The 23989-nt window shown below is 45.1% G+C and overlaps 1 protein-coding gene across 2 annotated transcripts in view; it reads right to left on the reverse strand.

The window, feature by feature from the left end:
• LOC106607024 (serine/threonine-protein kinase N1) overlaps window positions 1-21942 on the reverse strand; it is a 36225-nt gene extending 14283 nt beyond the window's left edge. The window contains exon 1 of one of the 2 annotated variants that reach the window (XM_014203561.3): window positions 21693-21942. In XM_014203561.3, the coding sequence (XP_014059036.1) occupies window positions 21693-21716 (24 nt within the window). In that variant the 5' untranslated portion in view covers window positions 21717-21942. Of the gene's footprint in view, window positions 1-1986; window positions 2343-21692 lie in introns of those variants that run through there. The other variant, XM_014203560.3, reaches the window with a different exon arrangement.
• Window positions 21943-23989: the final 2047 nt, after the last annotated feature.

Below are 23989 nucleotides of genomic sequence, written 5' to 3' on the forward strand. Positions count from 1 at the left end.
CAACTGTCTCCCACACAGCCCTGTAGGTCAGAAGGTTTAACTGAGCAGCACTAAACTGGCAGCAAACATTAGGAGAGAGAGGAGCATTTATCTGTACATGGAAGAGAGAGAGAGAGAGAGCGGGAGAGAGAGAGAGAGAGAGAGGAGAGAGAGAGAGAGAGAGAGAGAGAGAGAGAGAGAGAGAGAGAGAGAACGAGCAGGCTAATGCGTTTCCAATGGGTCCCAGAGGCAGGTGCCCAAACAAAGAGCCCAACCTTTCAGCTCATCCTGTGTGACTGCAGCAAAGAGTAAAGGTAATGTAGATCCATGGCTAGAGTAGATATAACAGAGGCCAAGACAGCAACAGAAAGGGACAGATGGAGTCGGGGACTTTAAGAAAATGACGTGAGCGCTTCCCCTCAGAGAACTGAGTCTCTAAGAGCAGCAGAGTGAGACTGAGATGTTAAATGAGTCAAGGCCTGAGCGCTCACGTCCCCTCCTGATGGTAACCAGATCAGAGCAGATTAGGGCAACATTAATAGAGACTAAAATCTATCAGGGCTTGTTCCTGCTCAGAGCCACTGATACACACAGACACGCTGTCAGCACGCCAGCTCTCAGCCAGCCACACAGAAACAGATACAGCACACACACACACACACATGACAGTGTGATAGACATTAGGCACAAATACAGACATACATGCATGTAACGGCATTGCATGCATATAAACACACTTGCATGCACTCACACACACACACGCGCACACACACACACACACACACACAATCACAGTAAATCCCCAACAGCAGACATTAGCAACAATCAAACAGAGATAGCTCATTATTAGAGTTGAACAGAGCCCAGATCCTACGACATGGAGACAGACAGAGCAGTCCCAGTCCCAGTCCCTCCTCTCATAACGACTGACTGACTGCTGTAGGCCACTCAGAGACCTGGCCCTGGCTCCAGCCTGCAGATCTGATTACAGCAGCGTCCCTATTGGCCTGTTCAGCACCACGCCAGGCATAACAGAGCAGAGCCCGGCTCCTACCAGGCAGACTCTCATTAGAACCATAATCCATCTGCAATACAATACAATACAGCAGGCTGCAGCCAAGCCAAGCCAGCCCTCGTGGCCAAGCCCAGCTATTGGGCCTTCGAGGGCTACTTACACAGGCTATTAAACAGGAAACCTTGCACAACAGCAGTGCAGAGTAGTCATGGTAATCTGGGAATATCTCTCATAGCGGACCTGATGGCCTAATGTTGTGTCAAATGGCTCACTGAAATGTTTGGCTATTTGTTGTGAAGGAACACAGCGTTAGACATACAGGTGAAATAGTACTGTTGGTATCAACGCGATCACAAATTGTGGGCCAAATGGCCCAGTTAGCTGGAGCATGGTGTTACTGTCCTAACAACACCAAGGCTATAGCTTCATTGTGCTCCCGGCCCTGTCCTTCTCTGCACTAAAATCATCTAGAGATGGAGGTAGAGAACATACAAGGAGAGAGAAAGATGAGGGAGGAATAGAGCCTTGGTAGGACTAAGACAGGAAGAACACCCACTTGTTGAGCAGAACTGAGACACACATACAACACACCAGTTTGACAAACACACTCGTCTTAAAATGAACAGCCACTAATACTGAGGCAGGACGTGAGCAACAGTGGCACAGAGGAGAGAAGAATAGCAGAGACAACAACATAAGAGGAAGGAGGAAAGGGTCGGACCATTAACCATGTGACTCACTACTATACATTTATAGCCATTTAGCAATGCCCTCCAGTGGAACAATACCGAGAAATTGAATAGAGAGTTCTCCACTCAGATGGGGCTGAAAACAATGCGACAATACTAAAAGCAGCTCTGACATGAGTCATCAGAAATGCCATGGACTGAGAAGGAAGTGAACATGAAGCAGAAAGCGGTTAGGAAACTCACAAACACACTGTAGTGTGAAAGGCAGCCATGTTGTATGGTGCCCAGACAGAGTGTGCCTACCGAAGACTCGGCGTCCCCCTGGTCCTGTTCAGTGTGAGTGGGGTGGTCTGCAGCAGTGTGCTCCCCTGGGCAGCCCGCCAAAGCTCCCTCGCTGGCCATGGCCCACCCTGTCTCTCTCTGTGTTGCCCAACCTCTCCCCTCTGCCCCGTTACACACTCTCACACCAGAACCGCCACTCAATGTACAGAGAGCTATTCCTGCCTCCTCAAATCCGGGATGTGCTTCCTTCCCGCCAGGAATCAAAAGAGACTCAATCCGAAGCGAGTGAGCGAGGAAGAGGTAGGAAGAGAGAGAGCGACACAGCTCCAGCCCCACCCCACTGCTTCCTGTTCTGCTCTCTAGCCCAGAGAGAGAGAGCGAGAGACTAACAGTAACACTACAGAAACACAAACACACAGAGGAGAGTGGTGTGGTTTTGTAAGCGAGTGAGCAATGTCACTTTGCTTCCTGCTGTTGGCTGCTCTTAGCATAGCGACATGCTGCTGTGATAGACACTGATCACATCAAACACACTGCCAGATGCTGTGTGTGTTTCTAGTTTCATTAGTCATATGTACAGGATACACCTGGTACACACCGTCCAAAGAAATGCTTACTTGCAGGTTCCTTCTGGGCAATACAATAAGAAATAATAAAAGATAAGAACAGGAACACAAAGTAAATGGCTCAGTAGAATACAATAAACATTTTAGTGTAAGTATAATACAGGAAGGTATAATTTAGAGTCCAATATTTACATGTGTTTTGGGGAAGGGGGGATTCTGGGGCAAGTGTTTAAATTGTGCAGTATTTGGCAATCATAAGAAGAGTCTGGTAGAAGCAGTTGTGATGTGTGTGTCTGCCAAACGGTAAGGGAGTGAACATCTCATGACTGGGGTGTGTGGGGTCCTTGATGATGTTGCGGGCCTTCCTCAGGCACTGTTTCGAGTAGATGTCCTGGATGGGTGGGAGCACGGTGATGTACAGAGCATTTGGAAAGTATTCAGACCCCTTGACTTTTCCCACATTTTGTTACGTTACAGCCTTATTCTAAAATGGATTACATTTATTTTTTCCTCATCAATCTACACACAATACCCCATAATGACTAAACAAAAACAGGTTTTAGACTTTTTTGATACCTTATTTACATAAGTATTCAGACCCTTTGAGACTCTATGAGACTCGAAATTGAGCTCAGGTGCATCCTGTTTCCATTTATCCTACTTGAGATGTTTCTACAACTTGATGAGGTCGAAGGATTTGTCCGTAAAACTCCAAGACAGAATTGTGTCGAGGCACAGATCTGGGGAAGGCTACCAAAACATTTCTGCAGGATTGAAGGTCCCCAAGAACACAGTGGCCTCCATCATTCTTAAATGGAAGAAGTTTGGAATCACCAAGACTCTTCCAAGAGCTGGCAGCCCAGCTAAACTGAGCAGTTGGGGGAGAAGGGCCTTGGTCAGGGAGGTGTTTCTCTGTGGAGATGTGAGAAACTTCCAGAAGGACAACCATCTCTGCAGCCCTCCACCAATCAGGCTTTTATCATAGAGTGGCCAGATGGAAGCCACTCCTCAGTAAAAGGCACATGACAGCCCACTTGGAAATTTACCAAAAGCCACCTAAAGGACTCTTAGACCATGTGAAACAAGATTCTCTGGTCTGATGAAACCAAGATTGAACTCTTTGGCCTGAACGCCAAGCAACACGTCTGGAGGAAGCCTGGTACCATCCCTACGGTGAAGCATGGTGGTGGCTGCATCATACTGTGGGGATGTTTTCAGCGGCAGGGACTGGGGGACTAGTCAGGATCGAGGGAAAGATGAATGGAGCAAAGTACAGAGAGATCCTTGATGAAAACCTCCTCCAGAGTGCTCAGGACCTCAGACTTGGGCGAAGGTTCACCTTCCAACAGGACAACGACCCCAAGCACACAACTAAGACAACGCAGGAGTGGCTTCGAGTCTCTGAATGTCCTTGAGTGGCCCAGCCAGAGCCCGGACTTGAACCCGATCGAACATGTCTGGAGAGACCGGAAAATAGCTGTGCAGCGACGCTCCCCATCCAACCTGACAGAGCTTGAGAGAATCTGCAGAGAAGAATTGGGGAGTTTCTCCCAATACAGGTGTGCCAAGCTTGTAGCGTCATACCCAAGACTCAAGGCTGTAATCGCTGCCAAAGGTGCTTCAACAAAGTGCTGAGTAAAGGGTCTGAATACTTATGTAAATGTAATATTTCCGGTTTTTATTTGTAATAAATTTGCAAACATTTCTAAAAACCTGCTTTTGCTTTGTCATTGTGGGGCATTGGGTGTAGATTTATGAGGGGAAAAAAATATTTAATACATTTTAGAATAAGGCTGTAACATAACAAAATGTGTAAAAAGTCAAGGGTTCTGAATACTTTCCGAATGCGCTGTACTGGGCCATCTTCACCACCCGCTGAAGGGCCTTGCAGTCATTGGACGGAGCTAATCCCGTAACAGGACGTGATGCAACCGCTGTGTGTGTGTTCATTTGGGGGAGTGGTGAGAGGCACAGGAGGATGTAGAGAGCACAGCTGAGTGAAAACGGTCAAAGGCCAAGATATCACAACCAGGAAACCACTAAAAACGTTCAAATCAGTCACTGAAAAAGCAGTCATACATAGCTTTTATTATTCGGTGTAATTAACTAAGGGAATCAATAGCTATTCTTGTCTTTTGTCCTAAACAGGGAAACATTGATGCACAGCAGTTGTTGTATGTATCATGTTACGACAGAAGCATGTTGTTCATGAATAGCATCAGGCCACATGGAGAAGAACACCCATGGAGAGGAACAGAGTCACAGCTGCTTCACAGAACAGGGAACAGGAAGTGGAAATGAACTATGTCACAGGCTTTGTATCATGAGAGTGAGAGGGAGGGAGGATTAGGGTTGCAAAATGTGAACTTACAATAAATTCCCTGGTTTTCATGAAATCCCAGTTAGAGGATTCTGGAATCAGGAGGGAATAAGCAGGAAATCCAGAATCTTCCAAACAGGATTTCTGGAAAACCAGGGAATTTATTGAAAGTTCCCAGAATTGTGCAACCCTAGGGAGTAAGGCTGGGCGATATGGGCTAAAAATCATATCTCCATTTTTTTCCAAATGCTTATATAATTGTGTTTTATGATTATTGCACATTTATAAAACACAGACTAGATAGCTAGTATAACATGATTTGACTAGAATGCTGATAGCGGTACGCGGTAATGACAAACTGAGCATGAATTTTCCAGAATCAATGTTAGAAATGTTTGCTCTGTGCGCAATTTGAATAGATGAGACATAAAAACGGTATCGCTAAAGGTTAACTTATCCCCTATTACAATAAAATAATGTCTCAATGTGTCATTATGACCAATTCTGTTGGACCAAACCTCAAATGCAAATAGTGAGTTGAAACCGCATGTCAGAGAGGAAGATGTGATCTCTCAACTTTGTTGGTGTGAGTGGCAGGGGGAGGGGCTTGGTGTGTGTAAACAGAGAGGAAGAGGCGACGTGAGAGGTTTCACTCTTGGCAAAATCTATCCAAAATAAGCCCAATGCGTGTAAATGGGAAGATGCACACAGCACAGAAGGCGCAAAGGAGACAAGATAAAAAATACAACGAGAGCAAGCGGACTTAAACACTCAAAAAAATATACAAAAAAACTACATTCTTGAGATACAGGCATTTGGAATATCGTGCAAAAACATACATTTGAATGAATAAAATAAATGTTATATATCGCCCAGCCCTACTAGGGAGGCTGAATAACCATAACAAACGGGTAAAGTTTATAGACAAACAGCAGTGAGGGGAGTGACCCAGCAGAACAGCCGCAGCGTCCATGTTGCCTCCAGCCTCTTCCTGTCAGTGACTGATTCAGTGAGGTTGTGTCAGTCTGAAGCCCTGAGTCAGAGGCTACCCTAGGTCACCTTCAGGATGGCTCACAGCCATGTCAGAGGCTACCCTAGGTCACCTTCAGGATGGCTCACAGCCATGTCGGAGGCTACCCTAGGTCACCTTCAGGATGGCTCACAGCCATGTCAGAGGCTACCCTAGGTCACCTTCAGGATGGCTCACAGCCATGTCAGAGGTTACCCTAGGTCACCTTCAGGATGGCTCACAGCCATGTCAGAGGTTACCCTAGGTCACCTTCAGGATGGCTCACAGCCATGTCAGAGGTTACCCTAGGTCACCTTCAGGATGGCTCACAGCCATGTCAGAGGCTACCCTAGGTCACCTTCAGGATGGCTCACAGCCATGTCAGAGGCTACCCTAGGTCACCTTCAGGATGGCTCACAGCCATGTCAGAGGCTACCCTAGGTCACCTTCAGGATGGCTCACAGCCATGTCAGAGGTTACCCTAGGTCACCTTCAGGATGGCTCACAGCCATGTCAGAGGCTACCCTAGGTCACCTTCAGGATGGCTCACAGCCATGTCAGAGGCTACCCTAGGTCACCTTCAGGATGGCTCACAGCCATGTCAGAGGCTACCCTAGGTCACCTTCAGGATGGCTCACAGTCATGTCGGAGGCTACCCTAGGTCACCTTCAGGATGGCTCACAGCCATGTCGGAGGCTACCCTAGGTCACCTTCAGGATGGCTCACAGCCATGTCGGAGGCTACCCTAGGTCACCTTCAGGATGGCTCACAGCCATGTCGGAGGCTACCCTAGGTCACCTTCAGGATGGCTCACAGCCATGTCGGAGGCTACCCTAGGTCACCTTCAGGATGGCTCACAGCCATGTCGGAGGCTACCCTAGGTCACCTTCAGGATGGCTCACAGCCATGTCGGAGGCTACCCTAGGTCACCTTCAGGATGGCTCACAGCCATGTCGGAGGCTACCCTAGGTCACCTTCAGGATGGCTCACAGCCATGTCGGAGGCTACCCTAGGTCACCTTCAGGATGGCTCACAGCCATGTCGGAGGCTACCCTAGGTCACCTTCAGGATGGCTCACAGCCATGTCGGAGGCTACCCTAGGTCACCTTCAGGATGGCTCACAGCCATGTCGGAGGCTACCCTAGGTCACCTTCAGGATGGCTCACAGCCATGTCGGAGGCTACCCTAGGTCACCTTCAGGATGGCTCACAGCCATGTCAGAGGCTACCCTAGGTCACCTTCAGGATGGCTCACAGCCATGTCAGAGGCTACCCTAGGTCACCTTCAGGATGGCTCACAGCCATGTCAGAGGCTACCCTAGGTCACCTTCAGGATGGCTCACAGCCATGTCAGAGGCTACCCTAGGTCACCTTCAGGATGGCTCACAGCCATGTCAGAGGCTACCCTAGGTCACCTTCAGGATGGCTCACAGCCATGTCAGAGGCTACCCTAGGTCACCTTCAGGATGGCTCACAGCCATGTCAGAGGCTACCCTAGGTCACCTTCAGGATGGCTCACAGCCATGTCAGAGGCTACCCTAGGTCACCTTCAGGATGGCTCACAGCCATGTCAGAGGCTACCCTAGGTCACCTTCAGGATGGCTCACAGCCATGTCAGAGGCTACCCTAGGTCACCTTCAGGATGGCTCACAGCCATGTCAGACCAGGCACACACTGTCAAAACACTTTCTCTCTCATAAACACACAGATGTACACACACATACAGGTAGGCACACACACACACACACACACACACACACACACACACACACACACACACACACACACACACACACACACACACACACACACACACACACACACACACACACACACACACACACACACACACACACACACACACACACACGGCAGCCTACTCAGTAACAGGGCAATTGCTGCCCATCACCACAGAGGAAGTGAAAGTGTCCCATAGAATGACTTCCTATAGAGAGGTCATGTATGTATGTATGTATGTATGTATGTATGTATGTATGTATGTATGTATGTATGTATGTATGTATGTATGTATGTATGTATGTATGTATGTATGTATGTATGTATGTATGTATGTATGTATGTGACATGCAACACACAAGAGCCATAGTGAGAAAGAAACAAGAAAATGGGAGTCACCCTCATCCCTCTCCCTCTTCTCTCTCACCCTCTTCCTCTCTCCCGTCATCCCTCAGGCAGTCTATCTGCCATGCTGTGGCTGGGCCCCAGTATGTAGTAGCTCCTCTCAGCTCGATGTAGCCATTGACTGAAAGCCATCCCTTTGATGAAGTTAATGGCCTGACTGCCGGTTTGCCTCGCCTGCCTCTATAAATAAACATAACGTCCATCTCATTGACTTTAAGGGAAGCACTCTTGTCTATCTGTGCCACTTCCCTCCCAACTCCCTCCCTCACACCTGTGATGCTTGGTGATGCATAAGCAAATATCAATAATGACAATGACAGGGAAATGAGAAAGCATAGTGCTGCTGCTTAATTGATAGGCTATGAGGCACTAATGTATAAGTCATTATCATTTAATAACAATGTCCTTTCAAGCTCAGTCATGTGTGCTCTGATGGGATATTTTGGGGGAAGAGAAATGAGGGATGGGGGAACTGCTGGGGGATTGGCAGTTCCAGGAACACGTTGGAGGATGACGATGACATGTTTTGGAGTTGGGGTCATGGATTAAACCAGAAGCAATGTGAAGCCACTGTGTGGGAGTGGATGTTCAGACAGGTGACAGACAGTGACCTGTAGATGACCCATCAAGGTCTTCCTAGAGAAAGCTGTCAAAAGCACAGAGAGGTGTGCCACAAGGGTCAGGTGAGCTGACAGCAGTTGGCCCTGAAGGAGAGAGAATGAACATGATGTTGTGCTATAAGTGTCAGAGGATGAGAAACAGTGACCTCTGGGGTCAGCAGAGAACATCGGCAATCATGAGCATCACCACAAGTTCATAAAAAAACGAAGCGAAAGAGATAGCGAGAAAGTAAAGGTGAGGAGAGAAAGAGTGTTTAAAACAGTACAGAACTCTCTCAATATCACTATTATCCATCAATTTCATGGCCTAATGACTACACTTTGTCGTGTAATCCCAAGTGATTTTGTTGCCAAAGTTATATCAGTGAGGTATTATGTCTAATAGTGTGTTCTCCCTTGTCATCTAGAGACCCAGACAGGGACAGAATGAGGGAGCGAGAGAGCGAAAGGTTCCAGGGAAATAGGAGAGATATGTGAGGTTGTCTGAATTCCCCTCACATCCTCTCATCTCCACACAGCCCCATTCAGTAGGCAGCAGGCATGCAGTGGCTGGGATTCGGGTTAAAAGGGCCTGGTGGGGAGCAACAGTGAATTCCAATTACCACTCACTCACTCCCCTCCTCCCTCCTCCCTCCCCCCTCCCCCTTCCTCCCCTTGATGTGCTGCTTAACCACTGTCCACAGCAGACAAACACATCACATTGAGAGAGCTACCACTCAGATAATGAATATACACACCAACTGAAGAGTTATGAATAAAACAGCATGGGAGAGAGTGGAGAATCAATGCTCCTAATTGTGACAACACGCTCTCAGGGGCAGAGTTGGAGTACAGTGTACAAAACAGTTAGAGGGGTGTCATTACTGTAGTGTACAGAAAGGCTATGCTAGTGCACTGTATTTATGAAAGGGTGTGGCCCAGTGGCCTCCTAATCCTACAATACCATATACCAGTGGAAAGTTGCTCTAAGAAATTGTCCAAGACTCCAGCCACCCTAGTCATAGACTGTTCTCTCTGCTACCGCACGGCAAGTGGTACCGGAGCGCCAAGTCTAGGTCCAGGAGGCTTCTAAACAGCTTCTACCCCAAGCCATAAGACTCCTGCACATCTAATCAAATGGCTACCCAGACTATTTGCATTGCCCCCCCCCTCCCCTCTTTTACACTGCTAGTACTCTCTGTTGTTAACATCTATGCATAGTCACTTTAAAAACTCTATCTACATGTGCATATTACCTCGACTAACCGGTGCCCCCGCACATTGACTCTGTACCGGTACCCCCCCTGTATATAGTCTCACTATTGTTATTTTACTGCTGCTCTTTAATTAATTGTTATTTTATTTCTTATTCTTATCCGTATTTGTTTTTAAACTGCATTGTTGGTTAGGGGCTCGTAAGTAAGCATTTGACTGTTGTACCTGTTGTATTCGGCGCATGTGACTAATAACATTTGATTTGATTTGAAGGTTTAGGTGAGATTGTATAATTAAGCCTCTGAATCAGCATACTGAACTTTGTATGTTTTGGACTTTTTCTGTGTGCTTTGTATAAAAAATACTGTATAATAGAGGATGTCCAAACTCTGAGTCAATAAATAGTCAACTTTAACCTGTAAGTATGGCGGGAGATTATGTGTGTGTGCGTGTGGGCATGTTTAACTATACTTATGAGGACCAGAAGTCCCCACAAGTATAGTAAACCAACAAAAAGCTAACCAACTGGGACATTTTGTTAGTCCCCACTAGGTCAAATGCTATTTCTATGGGGTTTAGTGTTGAGGTTACAATTAGGTTTAGGATTAAGAGCTAGGGTTAGGGTTAGGAGCTAGGGTTAGGTTTAGAATTATGGGTAAGGTTAGGTTTTGGGGTTAAAGTTAGGGTTCAGGTTAGAGTAAGAATTAGAGTTAGGGGTTAGGGAAAATAGGATTTTGTGTCCCCACAAGGTTAGTTGTACAAGACTGTGTGTGTGTGTGCCAGGAGTGCCCGGTCCACAGCTGGGGAAGAGTCTATCGCCATGAAAAGCAGAATTGTGGAGGGGTCCATCTTCTCAAGAGACTTCAGTAAATGCTAATGTGTTTGTGTTGCTGACTCTGTCCATTGTGAGCACCACCACAATCGGTCTCTCTGTTCAGGCCTCAGAGGGTTGAAGACTGCATTTCCAAACAACATCCAAAGGGAAGTACAAATGTGTCTCTCTGTGTCCCACTCATGTAGAGCAGTGGATGGAGAATCCTGACGTTACCAGGGAATCATTTATTAAAGTAGACTATGTTGTTATCAAAGCTCTACTGAACCCACCTGCATAAAGCAGCACATTGCAAACACAGTTGGTGACCTACAACAGTCATCCTGAATATGGTCATGACACAGAGCAGAGCGAGAATTACTGAGGCGCTTTATGGGACGATAGATTCACAGCCATTTTAACCGATGCCATTCTTTTGATCCTATCTAGTCAGCAGCTTAGAACATGGTGAGAGACACAGAGACAGAGACAGAAAGCGAGAGACACAGACAGAGAGCGAGAGACAGAGAGCGAGAGACAGAGAGCGAGAGACAGAGAGCGAGAGACAGAGAGCGAGAGACAGAGAGCGAGAGACAGAGAGACAGAGACAGAGAGCGAGAGACAGAGAGCGAGAGACAGAGAGCGAGAGACAGAGAGCGAGAGACAGAGAGCGAGAGACAGAGCGCGAGAGACAGAGAGCGAGAGACAGAGAGCGAGAGACAGAGAGCGAGAGACAGAGACAGAGAGCGAGAGACAGAGAGCGAGAGCGAGAGACAGAGAGCGAGAGACAGAGAGCGAGAGACAGAGACAGAGAGCGAGAGACAGAGAGCGAGAGACAGAGAGCGAGAGACAGAGACAGAGAGCGAGAGACAGAGAGCGAGAGCGAGAGACAGAGAGCGAGAGACAGAGACAGAGACAGAAAGCGAGAGACAGAGACAGAGACAGAAAGCGAGAGACAGAGACAGAGACAGATAGCGAGAGACAGAGAGCGAGAGACAGAGAGCGAGAGACAGAGAGCGAGAGACAGAGAGCGAGAGACAGAGAGCGAGAGACAGAAACAGAGAGCGAGAGACAGAGAGCGAGAGACAGAGAGCGAGAGACAGAGAGCGAGAGACAGAGACAGAGACAGAAAGCGAGAGACAGAGACAGAGACAGAAAGCGAGAGACAGAGACAGAGACAGAAAGCGAGAGACAGAGACAGATAGCGAGAGACAGAGACACAGAGAGCGAGAGACACAGAGACAGAAAGCGAGAGACAGAGACAGAGACAGAGAGCGAGAGACAAACTCCTGGCCCATGGGGTTGTGTATGTCTCTGTGCTTTGACTCCAGGGAAATTGGGGCTCCAAGCTGTGTGACTCCTGGCTCTGACTCAGAATGTCTGGCGTGGGGATTTCCGCAGCGAGGCTGTCCAGGGTCGATAGCTACATCCTCCCACTCACTAAGGCCCAGTGGGGGGTAGGGAGAGAGAGACAGGGAGAGAGAGAGAGAGACAGGGAGAGAGAGAGAGAGAGAGAGAGGGAGAGGGAGAGAGAAAGGAAGTCTGAATGACTGACTGAGAACCATGCTGTGTTAGACTGTGAACTCCACTCCACAAACACAGCCTCAGGACAGTGGTGCATGAAAAAAAAACAGGGAAGGGAGTGATTTTCCAGCAGACCGATTCAAATCTGCCACAGCTCAGCCGTGACTAATGCCCCACTCAGGGCGTCTGCCTGTGACTGCGCCCGAGTACCACGGAAATAACTCAAAATCTATGTTTGTTAGAGAGAGAGAGAGAGAGAGAGAGAGAGAGAGAGAGAGAGAGAGAGAGAGAGAGAGGAGAGAGAGAAGCAATGCAGCGCTAAGATCTATTTCTATTTTGTGGCAAATCTTCTTTGAGCACTTTGTTGGTTTAAGGTCTGAGCAGCAACAGTATTGGTTCTCTGTATATCCAGCCCTCTGTCATCTCCCTGTCTCTCTGCCTGGCTCCTGACTCCACCGATGAGGGCTTCACTGACATGCTTTATAGGTGCTTAATGCTACAGCTCCCTCACCTAGAGGAGTCAGGGAAAGATGCTGCACACTGCACCGAAAGCTCTGAAAAAAGAAGGAATTGGAAACAGATTTTAATGGACACCGAGAGCAGATTAAAAATGATTATGGCAGAGGGGATAAGAGCGCGTCCTATAAAGCGGATGATTATCCATCTTTAGTTCTGCTGACGATTACGGCAGGCGTCCGCAAACAGGAAGGCAAAGACAGCACCAATATGTGTGGCTGTATGTTGTTGACTAATGTTCCCAACTGACTAATGAGCACAGTACTGTTGTGTGTTCTATAAAACAATAAAATAGTAAAGTATAGCAAAGTGCATCATTCATTACTCACAGTACACTAAGACAGATGCCTAGTCAACCGTGGGAACACCACTTCAAAATACCCTAAGTTCCCCTACTGTGATTGATGCAAGGTGGGGTACAATTGGGGAGCTAAAATAAGTGAAGGAGTAAACCGATCTATACAGTGTGGTTGAGACCCCACAGGAAGCAGGAAGGAGAGATGGAGGGTGGTTACATCTGCCATACCACCGATGGGAAATCACAGCAATTATCAAGACAACGTTGCAACGTCAGCTCAATTAGGAATCTAACTCACAACCAAACAGTCATTTACTGTACCCTCCAACCGTCATGTATTTCCTCTCTCTCTCTCTCTCTCTCTCTCTCTCTCTCTCTCTCTCTCTCTCTCTCTCTCTCTCTCTCTCTCTCTCTCTCTCTCTCTCTCTCTCTCTCTCTCTCTCTCTCTCTCTCTCTCTCTCCAGGCAGTGAGTTATTCTAAGCACCATGTTTCATGGCATGTGAAAAGGACTGCTGTTTGATCCTCACCATTTCTACCTGACCCAGTCTGAAAGTCTGTGTTTTAAGAGAATTATGAGAGGCACAGTTGGTCTTGTGCTCTTCTGTTGTTTTACAGCCAGGTCACGTCTCTCTACTTTTAGACAGACTGATAATAGATGTTTTTCTTCCTCGGCTCACATTAATGGCCCCTGGCCTTGGGCAGACAGAACAGACAGTCCACTGTTGGGATGGCAGGGCAGTCGCTGCACCCATCATGCACTGCGTCTGTGCTCCTCTTACATCCTACACCACTCCTACAGAGCAGACGGTATCACATGACCTCACTGGGAGGCTACCTCATCACCATTACCCTAGGTAACCACAATGAGGTCACTGCATGGGCATGGCCTGGCCTTGCTCTTATCTTCCTAGAACAGACTTGACTTGCTCACAGTCCCAGTGGTCACAGCACTGGGGAATGTCTCACCTTCACACCTCAAAATGGTGCCTCCCTCCCAGCCAAACAGCACACCAAAACAATGCTACTCAGCATAGCTTCCACTTAAAGCTGGAATCCTTAATGGTGAAGCAGCCACATCCGTTTGCGATATTACAACAACAAAGAAGTTACTGCAAACTGTTTTTCCAGAAGAGCACAATATGTACTGCAATGTTTACCATGCTGCGCAACTCTCCTCAGTTCGTAAACAAAATCAATAACAACGGTGGTGGGGCAGCCAGTGGTGCTGTTTCCCCTACTGCGGAGTCCATCTTTAAACATTGAATGTCAAAATCAACTAAATTCAAACAAAGTCCTTTAGCGACATTATTTGGGGTTGATCTGTGACAGCCTGTGGTGGCTGTACCCAAATAATGGAAGCATTTTTGTAGGTTGGTAGTGCCTCTCGACCCATGGAAAACTTCCAAGGTAAGTCAAAAAGCAATTTTTTTGACCTTGTATTTACTAAAATAAAGTATTACAGAAAAAGATGACTGAATTATGAAAGCTATCTGTTTGTGATTTCAGCAACACAGCTGGGTCAGTCAGTCAGTCAGTCAGTCAGCCAGTCAGCCAGTCAGAATGCTGTCTCTGGCTGGGATTACAAAGCCACTGATTACTACCCATTTCTGCAGAGATAAAACATTGGCTCCTTCACGACTCCAATCAGCAACCTCATTTCCTAGTCACTCTAAAAGGGTGCTTATGCTTGGTCAATTGGAGTAAAATATGGCGCCCTCACATAACATTGTTTCAGGTATTTCTTTGTTGTAAAACATTCCACATGACTGTATGTTTGTTTATTCCATGTCTATCTCTGTGTTGTTGTATGTTGTCGAACGGCTTTGCTTTATCTTGACCAGGTCGCCATTGTAAATGAGAACTTGTTCTCAACTAGCCTACCTGGTTAAATAAAGGTGAAATAAAAAATACAAACATTCCTCAAACCTATAACACCACTACAATCCCATGAGACCCCAGGCCTCAAGACATCAAAACATCACTCACAATAACCTGCACAACATCCATCACAACTGCACTGAGCAGTATAGTCACAAACAACAGGTGTGGCTGCCCCATACCACCGTGGAGGACGGTCTTTCATGATCCATCCATGATCAGGGTGGGTTGGCAGTAATCATTACTAATCCTGTGAGGCAAGCTAGTGGGCGTTTAGCCAGCATGGCAGAACAGAGCAGAACTATAGCTGGACTGACAAAGGAACAGCTCTTGTTAAGACTGACTGGATGGGCAAGGTAGGTTTGGCTTTGTGACATGCCCATGGGGACATGGGCTGGGATCATGTATACTAGCTTAACATAACCACTCCAGGGTTTTTTTTACGGGTCACCTAAGTCCAAACAGTCAAAATATATATATATACTGAACAAAAATATAAACGCAACATGTAAAGTCTTGGTCCCATGTTTCATGAGCTGAAATAAAAGATCCAAGAAATGTTTCATACGCACAAAAAGCGTATTTCTCTCAAATTCTGTGCACAAATTTGTTAACATCCCCGTTAGTGAGCATTTCTTCTTTGCCAAGATAATCCATCCACCTGACAGGTGTGACATATCAAGAAGCTGATTAAACAGCATGGTTTTTACACAGGTGCACCTTGGGCTAGGGACAATAAAAGGCCACTCTAAAATGTGCAGTTGTGTCACACAATGTCACAGATGTCTGAAGTTTTGAGGGAGCGTGCAATTGGCATGCTGACTGCAGGAATGTCCACCAGAGAGGTTGCCAGAGAATTTAATATTTAATTCTCTACCATAAGCCGCCTCCAACGTCGTTTTAAAGAATTTGGCAGTACGTCCAGCGGTCCTCACAACCGCTGACAAAGTGTAGCCATGCCAGCCCAGGACCTGCACATCTGGCTTCTTCACCTGCGGGATCGTCTGAGGCCAGCCACCTGGATAGCTGATGAAACTGAGGAGTATTTCTGTCTGTAATAAAGCCCTTTTGTGGGGAAAAACGAATTCTGATTGGCTGGGTCTGGCTCCCCAGTGGGTGGGCCTATGCCTTACCAGGCCCATGCATGTCTGCGCCCCTGCCCATTAATGTGAAATACATAGATTAGGGGCTGATGAATTTATTTAAATTGTCTGATTTCCTTATATGAACTGTAACTCAGTAAAATCGTTGAAATTGTTGAATGTTGCGTTTATATTTTTGTTCAGTATTTATAGAAAATAATACTTTTCGGGATGGTAAAACATTTTCAGAGTAGAATTCAACAACTAAAACCAGATATAATGTATGTAAAAAAGATAATGGACCTATATATCTTAAATAAGATCATCTTTGAGAACTAACAATAATCAAAATGAAAAACTAGACAGTTGGAATATAAAATTCCTAAAATGTCATGGCATTGGGCCCCCATTGATTTTGTTATAATGTTTGAGTCACTCAGATAGCATAAGAACACGACATAAGCCATGATAAAATTTGTAGAAATGTAGGAAACTAGCTTTAAAAATTGTAAAAAAGTCTCTCCACCCCATGGCAAAATTCTGTTTCTGCAGTCGAGAGAGCCTCTAAAATGTTCAGTCGGAGATTGCGCCATTGACCACGCCCACCACCTAAACCCAATTTTGATTCAGAAAAAATGGTGCACTCCATCTCTACAGCTGCGCAGGGTGCAGCCAGGTCTAAGGGAGGATAGGATATATTTCCACAGAGCCAGTTTAATCCTGGAGTGAAGGGCTGGGGGTGAGGGTGGGTTTGGGTGTAATGCCACCATGGGAGTGGGTCAAGACAGAAATGTCCAGGGTCTCCTAATCCTATTATCATACGAGCTATCAGCAACGACAGCTGGAGACAAAACAGGTTTTGTTTGCGTGATGAGGAGCTGGCCCTTCTAAAGAAGAACCATGGTGTTTTTTTCTCTTTTTAAAATACAGCGCAACAGGTGTCTGGTGCTCAGTCGGCCTGAGTGTGGAGGAAGTCTTTGATGCCATTAAAGAAATGTACTGACAGAGGAAATGTTTCCACTCTCCTGCGCGATCAATAAAAAGCCATTTGGCAAAAAGCAAAAAAAGGCAGAGATTCGTTGAACATACATAATGACCAGCTGGCTGCAACCACTCTCAGAGAGTTCACAGAGATCTTCTTGAGCTTTGATAAGGACAGCAGAAAACCAAAAGATATAAAAAAATGCATGAGAGGATGACTGTAATGTAAGTCTATAAGGTTGGTGTGTTATCAATGCACAAGACCCAAATACCCAGGGGGATTCTTGTTTTACACTCAGTGAAGCTGTCTGGGGAGCTGGGAGTAAGCAAATAAACAAACATCAAATCAATACATGAGAAAGAGACGGAGGACGACGGAGTGGGAGTGAGAGAGAGAAAGAGAGAGAGAGAGAGAGAGAGAGAGAGAGAGAGAGAGAGAGAGAGAGAGAGATAGAGAGAGAGAGATAGAGAGAGAGAGACCAATACACCCTGATGGACTAAGCCCTATTATATTGCACTGGATAATATGGATAATGTGTGAGAGAGGGAAACTGAGGGAAAGAGAAAGAGTGAGATCAGTCTTATGGACTGAAAGAAAGAGAGAGTTCTTGTAAGGACTGAGTAATGTACTGTAGCTCTGCTCATTTGTGACCCCCATCCCTTACAAAAAAACATTCTGCCCCCAGTAAAGCCTTGATGAGGTATTGAGGGGAAATAGAACAATCAAGACCAATCACTATGCAGAGTATAGGTCTGCTCCGACAGGGACGTCTATCATTGCCATCGTGCCTGCTTGATCTCAATCAGCAATCACTCAGTATCTATGAGTAGCCAATCTACTGCTCCTTGAGATAACATTCTTCTCCATGCTACAATCTACACTGAACAAAAATATAAATGCAACATGTAAAGTGTTGGTCCCATGTTTCATGAGCTGAAATAAAAGATCCCAGAAATGTTTCATACGCACAAAAAGCTTATTTCTCTCAAATTTTGTGCACTAATTTGTTAACGTCCCTGTTAGTGAGCATTTCGCCTTTGCCAAGATAATCCAGCCATCTGACAGGTTCGACATATCAAGAAGCTGATTAAACAGCATGATCATTACAAATGTGCAGTTTTGTCACACAACACAATACCACAGATGTCTCCAGTTTTGAAGGAGTGTGCAATTGGCATGCTGACAGCAGGAATGTCCACCAAAGCTGTTGCCAGAGAATTGAATGTTAATTTCTCTACCATATGCCACCTCCAACGTTGTTTTAGATAATTTGGCAGTATGTTCAACTGGCCTCACAACCGTAGACCACGTGTAACCACACAAGCCCAGGACCTCCACATCCAGCTTCTTCACCTGCGGGATCGTCTAAGACCAGCCACCCGGACAGCTGATGAAACTGTGGGTTTGCACAACCGAAGAATTTCTGCACAAACTGTCAGAAAACATCTCAGGGAAGCTCATCTGCGTACTTGTCGTCCTCACCAGAGTCTTGACCTGATTGCAGTTCAGCGTTGTAAAATGGGCAAATTGTAATCTTTTTATGGCCACTGGCATGCTGGAAAAGTGTGCTCTTCACAGATGAATGCCGGTTTGAACTGTACCGGGCAGATGGCAGACATGACGTCGTGTGGGCGAGCTGTATGCTGATGTAAACATTGTGAACAGAGTTCCCCATGGTGGCGGTGGGGTTATGGTATGGGCAGGCATAATCTATGGACAACGAACACAACTGCATTTTATCGATGGCAATTTGAATGCACAGAGATACCGTGACGAGATCCTGAGGCTCATTGATGTGCCATTCATCTGCTGCAATCACCTCATGTCGCAAGGATCTGTACACGATTCCTGGAAGCTTAAAATGTTACAGTTCGTCTATGGCCTGCATACTCACCAGACATGTCACCCAATGAGCATGTTTGAGATGCTCTGGATCAACATGTACAACAGCGTTTGCCAGTTTCTGTCAATATCCAGCAACTTCCCACAGTCATTGAAGAGGAGTGGGACAACATTCCACAGGCCACAATCAACAGCCTGATCAACTCTATGCCAATGAAATGTGTTGCGCTGCATGGGGCCGTGGTCACACCCGATACTGACTGGTTTTCTGATCCACGCCACTACCTTTTTTTTAAGGTATCTGTGACCAACAGATGCATATCTGTTTTCCCAGTCATGTGAAATCCATAGATTAGGGCCTAATGCATTTTTTAAAATTGACTGATTTCCTTGTATGAACTCTAACTCAGTAAAATCTTTGAAATTGTTGAATGTTGTGTTAATATTTTTGACCAGTGTAAAAACAGAAATTGGGGATTGTTTGCTGGATAAATTAAACCCCATTGAAATGCTTGTGTGCACTGGGTGTTTTTCAATAAGCTGAAAGGGTAGTAAAGATCCCTAAAAGATATGAATGTCCTGCAAGGCCTATTATTATTTCCACAAAGTCAATGAATGTATCTTTTCCATCCAAAGCAATATTTTCTCTCTCATTGCAAAACGAGCAAAACATAACTGAAAAAGAAGAGTGAAGAATCTAGGCCTAGAGGTAGAACAAGAGAATACAAAACAGGAACAATGAACATTTTGGCCCTGTTACCCTCCTCTGATGTGTGTTGCCCACAGTCAGTGCTAGCTTTCCAGGAATCAGAAAACCTTCTCTTTCATGGAAACACTAACTAGGCCTACTTACGTCAGTCAAGAGGCCACCCCCAATTTTATAGTCATAAGCATTATTATGTACATGTCATTTTATTGAGTACATTTAAAACAAATGATTGACCTCAAGTTTCGGGGGGGAAAATCCCTGGGGGAAGAAATCTGACAGTGGCACCATTGGAAGGAACTTACTGTAGCCTACATGTGTCCTTGATACCGGATGCTTTCCTGACACTGACACCTAGTGATATAGGCTTAGGCTACTTGCTGACTCAGTGTTCAGTAGGTCATACTTTACATGATGTTACACCGGCCCTGACCTCCTGGGGGCCCCCATTGATTTTATTAGTCACTCTCACTCAGATATCATATCAACATGGTATAAGTCATGGAAAATGTGCAGAATTGCAGGATATTAGCTTAAAAACTGCAAAAATGTCCTTCCATCCTATGGCAAAAAAAATTGAATTTCAAGAAACGAGCTGTAAAACTGCACATTTTTCCCTCCGCCCCAAGGCAAATTAGTAGAACTGCATGAAATTTGTTAGAAAATTGCCAAATGTTCTCTCCTCTCCATGGCAAAATGTAAAAAATGCATGCAAACTTGCTTTAAAACTGCAACATTTTCTCTGCGCCCCATAGCAACATTTCTCAAATTGCAGGAAAGTATCTCTAAAACTTTTTTCTTTACACTGTCAAAAGGGGGGCCACTAAAATGTTTTTTTCCCGTGAGGTGGGGCCCCCAACAACATTTTTCTTAAGGCCCTCAAAAGGCACAAATGCCTTGTAGTAACAGATGTGGTCAAATATATTGGCACCCATGCACTTTGCAATGAAGTGCAATGGAGCAGAATGATCAGTTTGTTCTTCTCAAAACTGGTTGAACAGCTATTTTTACCCTGTTGGCACCTGAAACTTACCAAAGGTTAAATAAATTACACAGTAAATGAGAATCGCTGCCTCCAACCAAATGAATTAGAATTCTGAATGATTTAATTCAATTCATTTTTTTTACTTTGTTTTTTTTCTTGGTTCTGTGCAGTTCTATGTCAAACAAATACACAAGGTTTAACACAAAGTTTTTTCTATTTCAACTTATTTTTGAAGAAAAAAAGGCTGCATCTACACAGGCAGCCCGATTCTGATCTTTTGGTCATTAATTAGTAGTTTGACCAATCAGATCAGGTCTGAAAAAGAGTTGATATGAAAAGATCTGATGTGATTGGTCAAAAGAACAATTAGTGGAAAAATATCAGAATTGGGCTGCCTGTGTAAACATGTATATTTGACCGCATCTGTACAGTGAAAGTCGATTACATGTAATACACTAACTTAAAATAGAATGTGTAGTTTTATTTATCTTATTATTTGAACTTTGTACTGGACCACTGACTTTGGTCTGACCCAAACTCAAGGCTGCAGCAGACAGATATTAATGTTGGCTTCTGGCGTGAGTTCAACCTGGCCTCTAATTTGTAACAATTCCCTCCTATGCAGTTTCCTGAACTGAGATGACACCTGTGTAAGCAGCATAAGGTAACATGACCTGTTTAATTAGGTCCTTGACTCTGACACCCTCCACTGTAACTCACCTGAGTGGAACAACAAGAGATGGCCCTCTAATGCTCCATACAGGTCATTTCTCTTCCATATGGCCGGTGAGGTATAACAAGTAGATATATGTGTGTACAGTATCTGTTGGTCTACACATCATCAATACGTCATTACTTTTGTCTGACATATTTGTGCGGGTGTAGACTGCTTTGGTAACACACACAATAAGCACCTGCCATTATTATGCCCTGTTAGACCATTGCAAACATGGGGGACAGAAAACACAGACCTAAAGTTTCAAGGTGATGGTGTGGGTGTGGACTAATGGCTCAGTAGGTTATAGTGGGCTACTACCTGTCTAAAACCACCATAGTACTTTGGCCCGATGTACTAGTAGGGTACCTGTCCACCATCAGTCCCTGTCGTGCAAAGACGTCACCACGAACCCAATTAGAAGAAATAGCCTACAAATATGACATGCACGCATCTCTTCGAATAGGACAAACACAGGCTAACCTAATATGTTAAATCAAGGAAAACCCCTGTCCAATGCTAACTTGGAAAACTTACTTGCATCGAGTCGTTGTTAGCCATCTGGTGTCTTGTGTATCACACAGGCTACCACAGCGGTGGGATGACAAAGTCTTCCTCAATGTAGCTGATGAATTCTTGACTATCAAATCATTTTAGTGATCTACGACACCATCAAATCAGTTTCTGTCCGTTTGGAGTTATTTGCAGTCAAAGAGCAGGCCAACATTGGCGAATATCCTCAGCACTTTAAAACGACAGTGAACTGTACGGAGAGTTAACGGGCGCCTGTCTGTGCCCAGGTAAGCGAGAGCATCGACAAAATAAACATTGTAGGCCTATCATTCTCTTCTTTAGTCCATGTTCCAAAAGAGCAAGAAGTTACGTCTCACCGGGTCCACCTTTCAACTATGTTGTGTAGTTTGAAGGCTGACGTTGACTGGTTCATCTGACATTCTACCCCATGTAATTGGAGAACATGACAGCTACAGAAATAATACTAAATGGACATCATTCCATTGTTCACTCACTCTCGAAAATCTACATTATTATTAGGCTATTATTTCCATTATTTCCATCGTCAAGCCTATAATCGGTTTATGAACAAGAACCGTTATGTCTACATAACATAGCCTCCCGTTAACGTAGCCTACCGCTCACCTTAACATTTCCAGTTTAATTCCAGGCGAAATATCTATAAACCACCCAAAAAATACCAGACATTTTCTTACTGTTAGAAAATTAATGCTATCCTCCGCCACTCCTCCCTTGCTGAGAGCTCTTTTGTGCGTGACTGGTCGTCAATCAACTGTATAAAAACGGTCTGACGCTCGTTGCTCGAGGGGGCAACTAAACAGTGAGGGTAGCTGAGCGCAAGTGAGGGGCGCGCGTCGTATTGGTCATGTGATCACTACAATTGCAATAAACCTGTTGACGATAAATCACAATTTCACAACAACTTTAATAATTTCATAGAGCGAGCCCTCCACGACTTGGCAAATCTAAAAACGACTTATTGGTGATATCGCCTAATTCATATGGGCCGAGTCTGCCTACCTTAACATTGTTCATTTGTTGTAGTGGAACTAAATGGATTGAGAAAGACTTAACGGTATGGACTTAATATTGTACAGGGTAGGCTTAGGCTAAGCGACTCTTTGTCCGACTCTGGCCATCACTGAATGAGACTAGCGAAGCCTAGTGGTTAGCTGGTCAAACTGTTAGCTGGAATTTTGTCTCGGAAAGGTTGCAACCTGGAATCAGGTGTAGCGTAACATAGTAAACGAAAATCCATGACTCTCAAATTAGTATGATATGTTACATTATGTATTCATGTGTGGGTGTTCATCATCCATTTCGTTTGATATGCTACGAATTACCATTCGTATGATATGTTACGAATTGCAAATTGACCAATACGTTACGAATTTGAAATATGTATGATATGTTACAAATTCCAATTTGTTGTCACTAAAGTTAGCTAGGTGGCTAATGCTAACATTAGCTAGGCTAGGGGTTAAGGTTAGGAGTTAGGTTAAATTAAAGGGCAAAGTAGTTGCAAAGTTGCTAAAATGCTACAGTTGTCTGTGATGAGATTTGAATACACAACCTTTGGATTGCTAGACATTGACCCACTGATCCACCTTCCTTTTATTGCTGCCTTCAGTAACGTCGGTCTTATGTAACCATACCAAATGTAACATATCATACATTTAGCCTAGAGGTTAGAGCGTTGGGCCAGTAACCAAAAGGTTGCTGGATCGAATCCCCAACAATGGCAAAATCTGTTGTTCTGCCCGAGTAAGGCAGTTAACCCACTGTTCCCCAGGCGCTGAAGAAATTGGATGTCGATTAAGGTAGCCCCCCGCACCTCTCTGATTCAGTGGGGTTGGGTTAAATATGGAAGACACATTTCAGTTGTACAACTGACTAGGTATCCCCCTTTCCCTAATTTAAGTGGTCCGTTTACTATGTTACTTCTAGTATGAGGAAACCTGAGCATTGGTACATTGTGAGAGGCAACCGATCACATATAGCCTACTTCAGTGGAGGAAACCCCTCTGTCTAGACAAGAGGGACTACATGGCATCAGTCTTTCACAGTAGGTTATGCTGTCAGCATTTCAATGTGTTTGTTGCCATTGCCAACCTGGTTACAAAATAGAAAGAGCTAGTTGAAAGTAATTTTATTTCTAAATGGTTATATTAACGTACTTAACAATGATACATGTATCAGACACAAGCCTAAAAATGATCTTAAATAATGACTATACAGTAGGCCTATCACAGTCTACAAACACTACTCAAATATAAACCACCTTAATAGCAAAAGTTTAA

The sequence above is a fragment of the Salmo salar genome, chromosome 06, assembly GCF_965601325.2.
Source record: "Salmo salar chromosome 06, fSalSal1, whole genome shotgun sequence".
NCBI lineage: Eukaryota > Metazoa > Chordata > Actinopteri > Salmoniformes > Salmonidae > Salmo > Salmo salar.